The sequence below is a fragment of the Panthera onca genome, chromosome C1, assembly GCF_046562875.1.
Source record: "Panthera onca isolate mPanOnc1 chromosome C1, mPanOnc1 haplotype 2, whole genome shotgun sequence".
Lineage (NCBI taxonomy): Eukaryota > Metazoa > Chordata > Mammalia > Carnivora > Felidae > Panthera > Panthera onca.
In genome coordinates, this window is record NC_138346.1 from 189,953,756 (window position 1) to 189,961,919 (window position 8,164).

The 8,164-nt window shown below is 62.4% G+C and overlaps 1 protein-coding gene across 5 annotated transcripts in view; it reads right to left on the reverse strand.

Annotated features, from left to right (window-relative positions):
- The window catches only part of KCNQ4 (potassium voltage-gated channel subfamily Q member 4), a 54,506-nt gene extending 46,744 nt beyond the window's left edge, over window positions 1-7,762 (reverse strand). For 2 of the 5 annotated variants that reach the window (XM_078452034.2, XM_078452031.2), the window contains exon 1: window positions 6,408-7,755. In XM_078452034.2, coding sequence (XP_078308160.1) covers window positions 6,408-6,721 — 314 coding nt within the window. In that variant the 5' untranslated portion in view covers window positions 6,722-7,755. Of the gene's footprint in view, window positions 1-6,407 lie in introns of all 5 variants that reach the window. The other 3 variants (XM_078452033.2, XM_078452032.2, XM_078452035.2) reach the window with 3 other exon arrangements.
- Between the last annotated feature and the right edge of the window lie 402 nt (window positions 7,763-8,164).

The window sequence follows — 8,164 nt, forward strand, 5'->3', positions numbered from 1 at the left end:
GTGCTGGAGACTGCCCAGGTCCTCGCCTGGCAACACTCAGAGTCTATACGGTGGCTCTTCCGGCCCTCCAGAATCACTCTGCGCCTGATAGCCCTGAATGGTCCACTTTCCAGTTCAGCCCCATTTTACAGGGGAGGAGAGTGAGGCTTGGGGATTGGGGTGGCGTGGGGGTGGGTACCTTCCCAGCAGGTGTTGAGATCTCTGAATCACCTTTGGGATTCCCTGTCCCCATTCCCCAGGATGATACACTCAGGAGAGAGTGGGGTATCGCCCTCCTCTCCCAGCAGCCCCCCCCACTGTCCCCCTGAGCACCATGGCTGTTCTTCCATCTCCCTGGGGCCAGGCTCGCTGCAGGGTTTGCTAACGTGGCCCACACCTCAGCCTGCCTGGCCAGACGGTGACCCTGTCGCATACACGCTCCTCCCCCCGCACCACACAGACATGCTCACACTTACCCCCCAGACCTCTCCGCCAGTCCCTGGGAGAGGAAGCAGGAAAGGCCAGTGGCCAGACAGTCTCAGCAGCCTTCTCCCTGGGTGCCAGTCCTAGGTCTGTCTCCCTGTGCCCCCTCCCCCCCAGGCCTGGTGGAGAGCATCCTAAGGATCCAAGTTGGAGTCCTGGCACCACCCTTCACTAGTTACGTGACCTGGTACAAGGTAGCATATAGGTGGGTGGCACCCTCTCACCGGCCTCACTTTGCTCAGAGGTGAACGCGGTTACATGAGGGACCACAGGAAGGGGCTCAGGCTGGGGCCCTCAGGACCCCCGCGGAGAGCTCACACTCTGCCCCCTACTGGGCCAGTACCCGGTCGGACCCTCCCCAGGAAGAACAGTGAAAATGACAACAACACAATAAGCCGGTGCCCATGCCCGTGGCTGCGGCCCATGCAGGGCACAGAGCAGGTGCTTTAACCCACTTGGCCTTGACTATCCCAGAGGCTGGTATGGTCATTCCCAGCTTTCAGATGATAAAAATTGAAGCTCAGAGAGGTGAAGTAACTTGCCCAAGGGCACATAACCGCTAAGGGTAGAACCAGAAGTGCACCCAAATGTGTCTGGCTCAGATCCCATGCTCTTAACCCTCGGTGGGGCAGCCACTGGAGACAGGACACATCGCCCCCTTCTCCACCCCAGCCCCATGACTCCCACACTGGGGGTATTAGAGAGGGGCTGCCCCCAGAGTTCCCCGCTGGGCCCCTTGGCCCATAGGAGGGTCAGTCCTGCGCAACGGCCCCCGTGCGTGTGGTGCGGGGAGGAAGGGTGATGAGCCGCTCCGAGTCAGGGAAGCTCCCTGCGTGGCCTCCTTTGGAGCAGGGGCAAGGCCTTGGCCACAGACTCTGCAGAGCTTTCCTCTCTCCTGCTCCCCAGGCGGGTCGAGCTCCCTTGACTGGCTCAGAGAAACTTCAATTAATCACCCACTCAAAGTGCTGCCATCAGCCCAAGAATAATCACCTCTTGAAACACTCCTGGCTCCAACATTCAAGAATCTAGGCTTCCACGGCAATACGGACTGAAGTTAGTCATTCAGCATGGCTTCCTCAACGGCAGGAACGAATGTACTACGGGGTTGGGGTGGGGTAGCAGTGAGGAATCTAACCTGCTCCGGTGACCCCCAAAGGAGAGTTCGGGCAGGAGGGTGCAAAGGGACCTAAGGGGGAGGGTGGGGAATAGAAGGGATAGAAAGCTGGCAGGATGGTCTCTCCATTCGCCCCCTCCTCACAAAGACCAGACAAAAGAATTAAGAACTTAAAAACAGCGGCACAAAAAAATTGGGGTCACGCTCCAAGGCTGTCCCCAGCATCAGGCCAAGTTCTTGGAACATCAGCCCGGGGGGTGGGGTGAGGAACACTGTCATCTCAAGTCCTGACCTGGGAGGCAGAAGGCCTGGGCTCCTGGCACAGTCATACCACGGATCTGCCCCTTTCCGTGCCTTGGTGTACCCAGCAGCACACTGCAGGCCTGGGCAGAAGGGCCTCAGAGGGCCCTTCGGGGGAAGCAAAGGCCAGCAAAATTCTAGGAGGCCACCCACGCTGCTCCCACGCGGGCCTGAGGCCGCCCTCCCAGACAAACGCACAAATACACACAGACCTGTAAGGGCAGCCCCGCAGGTATGGACAGGCGGGGGGCAGAAAACTCGGGAGTGGGGTCAACTCCACTCTGTCCTACGGGTCTGGGCTGGGGCCGCAGGCCCAGGTGTGTGTCTGCGAAGCGAGTGCAGAGTGGACACAGCTGTGCATTAGGTTTCCTTTCACTGGATGCCTGCTGTAGGTGCGTGTGTGACATCCACGGCCGTGGGTGTCCAAGTTGTAGTGAGCGTGTGCATGAGGCAGGCCGCTGAGCGTGCCGCGGGGACATGTGTGCAAAGCCGTGAACAGCAGAAGTATGACTGCCTTGGGTGAGGCTGGGCAGTTTCCACCCAATCCCACAAACCCTTGTCACTGCCCACCCCCTGCTGCCTGTGTGCTGGGTGCTGGGGCCAGAGAAACCACTGACACAGGACTACCGTGCCTGGGGCTGGGCCTGGGGCTGGGCTGCTTGCCGAAGCCGAGTCGCAGGAGAAAGACAGCTCTGAGTCCGACCTAGCTCTGAGCAGGCTCCTCAGTGACCTCTCTTGAGCCTCAGTCTCCCCATCTGTCAGAGGAGGAGGAGAACAGTACCCTCCTCAAGGACGTGGTCTACGGAGAGAACTTAGCACGGTGCCTGGCCACATAACCGATGCTCCATGCGTGATGAGAAACTTCAGTTCAAATTCCAAGGGCCAACCCAGGCGGCTGCAGGGAGCAGGGGGCGGTCCTGGACAGGAAGTCAGGAGTCTTTGCGTCTGGTTCTGCATTTGCTTCTCATTCACTGTTTGACTCGGGAGCCTTAGTTTTCTCATAAGCAAAATGGGCTGTCAAAATGTGAGGACCCACCTAGTGGGGATGCCTGAGGGCTCTGGGCCCCCTCTGCTGGACTTATTTCCAACCCAGGCAGTGATCTTTCTCAGATGGTCAGGGTGGGAGCTTGGAGGACTCCCGGATTAGGAGTCTAGGGCCCCAGGAGCGGCGGCCACCTCCTCCCCTCCCCATTCCCACAGCTTCTGACCCCAGGGACAAGGCTGAGGAGGATGTTTACAGAGTGTAAACCTTCACATAGAGAAAGTGCTGGGCAGCTGGGGGCTGGAAGCAGCCAGTCTCACAGTGGCGCGGGGAAGATGGGAAGTGATGGGGCCTTGCCCTGTATCAGCCCCTTCCAGCGCTCTGGCTTCAAAAGGGAGGCTGGGGTGGCCTTTGAGAGAATGCAGCAAGGAGGTGAGCATCCTTCCCGAAGGCTCAAGAAGCAGGATGGGCAGTGATGTGGTATTTCTCAAAATTCAGAGAGCAGGGTCTATAAAGGGTTGAGGGCTTAAGTCAAAGGCTGGGGATGCAGAGGAGGGACTGGCTGAGAGGACTGGGAGCCTAAAGAGAGGTGAGAGAGCTCAGAGATGGGCCCACAGTCCCTCATGCTGGACCTCAGTAAGGAGAAGACCGGAGTTAGCGGTTCCCACTTCCCAGAGGCCACAGCTGCACTGGCAGGAGAGGAAAAATCGGGGCTTGTCTTCTGGGTAATCTCCCACACCTCGGTGCCAGAAAAGGTGCGGGGCCCAGGAGGACCTCGCTGGCAGGTGTGAGGGCGGTGTCGCCTGGGGTGAACAGACCCAGCTCACCCCAATTCCCTCCTTCTGAGCCCTCCTCTTCCAGGCTTTTCTGCCAGGGCCCTCCTACTTGGGCCTGAGCCTCTGGGAAGGGGGTGCTTGCTAACTGTGCACATTGGAATCCCTACGCTTGAGCTGCCTCTGAGCGCCATTGTGGAGTGAGGAAAGGATTTGACCAACAGTGCAGCGGGAGAGCTAGAAGTCCAACAGCAGGAAGCACTTCCTGGCAAGAACAGCCAAGACCCTACAGTGAGTGACTGAGAAACCCCACACCTGGAGCGCCTCGAGAATGGGAGAGGCCTCCTGTGTGGGCCCCCTCCACCAGCCCCAATAATAACATCCATCTTTTACACTCAGACCCTTCCAGCTCACCAAGCTCTTTCCCACCTATTACCTTATCCAAGAGGGAGGTCCACAAGGTTGGGGTTTCTAACCACTTTGATGGCCGAGACATCTAAAAGCTCAGAGAGGCCCAGCCATCAACCCAAGATCACACAGCACACAAGAGGTGGGGCTCCCAACCCCTCATTTCCTTTGATCTCTAAGTTAGATGACCAGTTCCCTGAGAACTCCTAAATGTCTGGATGTTTTCACACTGCATTTCCTTCCTCAGAGCTCCTGAGATGCCTCATCCCTGGGCTCCCGGGCACAAGTGGTCAGAACAAGCGTGCCCCTGGCCAGGGCATTCCTGGCATCCGGAAAGGGCAGGATGTGGGCCAAAGGTGCCAGCGGATTTAGCTCCTGGAGAGGAAGGAGAGGCCCTTCCAGAGGAGGCGAAGACAGTGGCTAGCCAGGTGACATGAGGCTGGTCCTTCACCTCCAGTGACCCCCATGGAGACTGAGAGGCCAGGCCTCGGGACTAAAGACCCCCACCCCAGAGGTCAACTGGCTTCCCCAGGCCCAGCCATGCCTTGGACAAGTCATCTCCCGAGAGGAGCCCATGGAAGGCACAGCACTCTCTGTGTCTCAGCCTCCTTGGGCACCCCAGGCTGCAATGCAAGCAGTACAACCACCCTTAATTAGCAGTCCCCTTGCTCCTCTCACCTGACTCCACTGTCCCTTGTACTGTCATCACTCCAGCAGTCCTCTCTGCCTCAAAAATATTCAGCTTGGACCCTCCCAATGGGCACGGGGGGGGGGGGGGGGGGAGGGGTTGAACTACTCCTAACAGCTGGCCATGACCCTAAACCTGACCTCATGTCCTGACAAACTCCACTCTGCTCCGGGGCCTAGCCCAGCGGGGGTCTCTGCACAAAGTCAAGGCTACACCCCCACCCCCATCCCCACCCCTGCCCCCAAGCATACTGGCTGAGAGAGTTCTTTTCCTCCACCTTCCCTGTGGCTGGGGGGGCTCTTTTGCTAGCATTTTCCTCCCCTGCACCTCTGAAATTCTGTGGGCCCAGTTAGGATGGGGCAGAGGCAGGCAGGAAGACAGACCAAAAGACAGGAAGAAAAAGACAAGTAGAAGAGTGAGGCAGGTGGACAGGCAGATGGACAGATGGACAGGCAGGCACACAGAGGGAAGGAAACAGGCAAGCAGAGGGACGGCTGGACAGTTAGGGGGAGAGATGAATAGACGGGCCAACCACACACAGGTGGAAATTCCGGCACAGGGCCAGCCAGACAAGGCAGAAAGACCATCTGACAGTCAGGTGGGTAGGCAAGGGGACCACCCAGGAGACCCCAAGACCAGAGAGCCCTCTCTGAGAGCAGCAATAAGGAATTAATATCGGTACATTTTCCAGGGACCGGAGGTCTTTCTCGGGCACCTCCGGGCGTCCCAGCGCCAGGCCCGGCCCTTCAACTGATATCCGCGGGGCCTCTCATGTTCCCGGCTGGGCCAGGCCGTCCCCCAAGACTGAGCTCTAAGCTGCCAAAATTCACTCTTTACATCCAAGAGGGGTCAGTGTTTTTGAAAGTTGTAGGAGCCTGGCAAGGGGGAGGAGGGGGCCCGCAGCGTCAGTGTTTCCAAACCTACCCCTCTCCTCTTTCTTTTTCCCCAGGGTGCCCAGCGCCAGGCCTGGTGCAGCAGCCAGCGAGCTGGGCAAGCTAGCAGGGCCGCCCGCTGCTGCCACTGGGGAGTTGACGGTGGAGGGGAGGCTGGGTGAAGACAGACATACAGCACACACGAGTGTCAGGGCTCAGGTGGTTCACGGGGACCCCCAAACACCTACAATGGGGGGCCAGCCCCAGAATGGGGTGGAGGCCATTGCTGGACAGGGTCATCTCCAAGGGGAGCCGGGGGGGAAGCCCACTCTGCCAACAAAGTTGGGGAGATGGTGACAGAAAGTGTGTGGGGGCCAATGGTTCCTTTTGTGTCTGGGGCACAAGGAGACAGGCAGGGAAGAGGAAACGGGACCCCGCTGTAGTGGCTCCAGAATGCAGAGAGGATGGGGGACCAGAAGCTGGATGTGGGGAGTACCTGGGACAGAGGAGCAGGGTTTGGAGATCAGGATGAAAATAAAGAGTTGCGGTGGGGAGGTCAGAAGCGAGGTCAAGCGGGGATCAAGACCTGGGGATCAGGGTTAAGGTCAGACCGGGGGATCAGAAATCGGGCTCAGGCTTGGGGGTAGAGAGGAGGGTCTGTCGCGGGAACTTGGCGGGGGGGGGGGGGGGGTTGCGGGGGGCGGAGTCATGGCTGCCGACCATCCCCGGGGAGCCCCGGGCTCGGGCAGGGGCCGCGCGGGGGTCGACACACGGGGGCGCGGCAAGGGGCGCAGGGTCGCAAACTCACATGAAGACGTGGTAGACGAAGGCCCAGCCGCGGGGTCGTTCCAGCACGTTGTAGACCCAGTTCTGCAGGCGGCGGTAGCGCTTGTGCGCGGCCGAGGAGCGCTGGCCGCAGGCGGAGCCCGAGCCCGAGCCCGGCCCAGGGAGGGGCGCGCCCGGCGGCAGGGGGCTGCCCAGAAGGCCGAGGCGGCGCGGGGAGCCGCCCCCGCCCGCCTCGCCCCGCTCGCTCTGCACCGCGGTGAGCGCCACCAGCTCGGCTCGGGGGGCGTCCCCGGGCGGGGGGGCCAGGCCGAGGCGGCGCGGGGGGGCCTCGGCCATGGGCGGCGCCGGGCAGAGGGGGGGCCGGGGCCCGGCTAAGGTCCGGGGCGGGCTCGCGCGGGGCGCTCAGCGGCGCATGGCTCGGACCCGGGCCCGGCGGGGCAGCCCGGGGCCGGCGCGGGGCGGCGGGGGCTAGGGGCCGGGCCGGGGAGGCGCGGGGGCCGGGGGCGGGCGCGCGGAGCCTGGGGGCCGCCGGAGCCCGCACTGACCGCCCGCTTCCCCGGCGACTGGGGCGGCTCTTTCCGACTCCAACTCTCTTATTACGCGCTCCATGCCGCTCGCCTTTCCACCTGCCTCAGGCGCGCCGCTCACATGTCATCCTCCCCCGCCCCGCCCCTCCCCCGCCACCCCCGCCCGCCCCGCGGCCGCCTTCCCAAATCGGGAGGGAGCGAGCGGGCGGGCGCGGCGAGGCGGAGGGGGGCGCGCGGAGCGAGCGGCGGGGCCGGGCGCGCCGGCCGCGCGGGCCGCCGAGTCGGTGCCGGGACCCGACCGCGTGGCGGCGGCCCCCGGGGGGCTGTGGCCGCGTGCAAGTGGCGTGCACCGCCGCGAGGGGCTGCCGGGCCCCGAAGGCCGGGCTGGGGTGGGACGCCCGGTGTGTGGCTGCGGAAAGTGGGGCGTGGAGTGTGGAGTTGCGGCCGCGGCCGTGGACGGGGCTCGGCGTCCCGTGGAGTTCGGGTGCGAGTGGATGCAGAAGTGCGTGCTCCGTGTGTGCAGAGCGGGCGGCTGCGGGTGCGCGCGGTGATGGGATGGAGTGCGTGCAGGTGTGGGGCGTGGGCACGATGGGGAGGGGTGTGAAGAGGAGTGTGCACGGTCCAGGCCCCGCTGGGTGGTGGCGGTGGAAGCGATGAGGTGTGCCCCGTCGGGTCGTGCCCTTAGTCCGCTGGGCGGCGTGTGTAGAATGTGCCGGTGCCGCGTGTGGCTCGGCGAGCAGCTCCTACCTGAAAGGCCTGCTGTCCCAGCGCTGCCGAGCTGGGTCACAGTGTGTTGCACAGTGGACCCCGGGTGTGTCCGTTCTTCCTCCCACCCCCAGCCCCACCTCCACGTCTGAGCTTCCCTTCTTCGTGTTGGGGAAAGAGCCTCCTGGCTGGCCACCCTGCCCTGCGAAGAGTCTCCTCTGATGGAGAGGCCTGCTCCCAGCCAACCCAGCCTGAACCGCTACCTGGCCTCCCTCCCAGGTCAAGGCACGTGGGTGATGGGAGGTGAGCTCTGAACTAGCGCTGCGGGCCGGACAACTTTCTCCCCAGAGGCCCACAGAATCCCACCCTCAAACGGGAGGCTCTTTTCCCACGAACTCCCTCTCCAGCTGGAAAGTTCTTGGTGCCTGACCTCCTCTAGCAGTAGGGGGCAGCCCTTTCGTTCCCTTTAGCCCTCTGGGCCCTGCGCGGAGTGGTAATTTGGGTTTCCCGATCCTCCTTCCCTCTTCCCCTGACGGAAGCCTGGGCC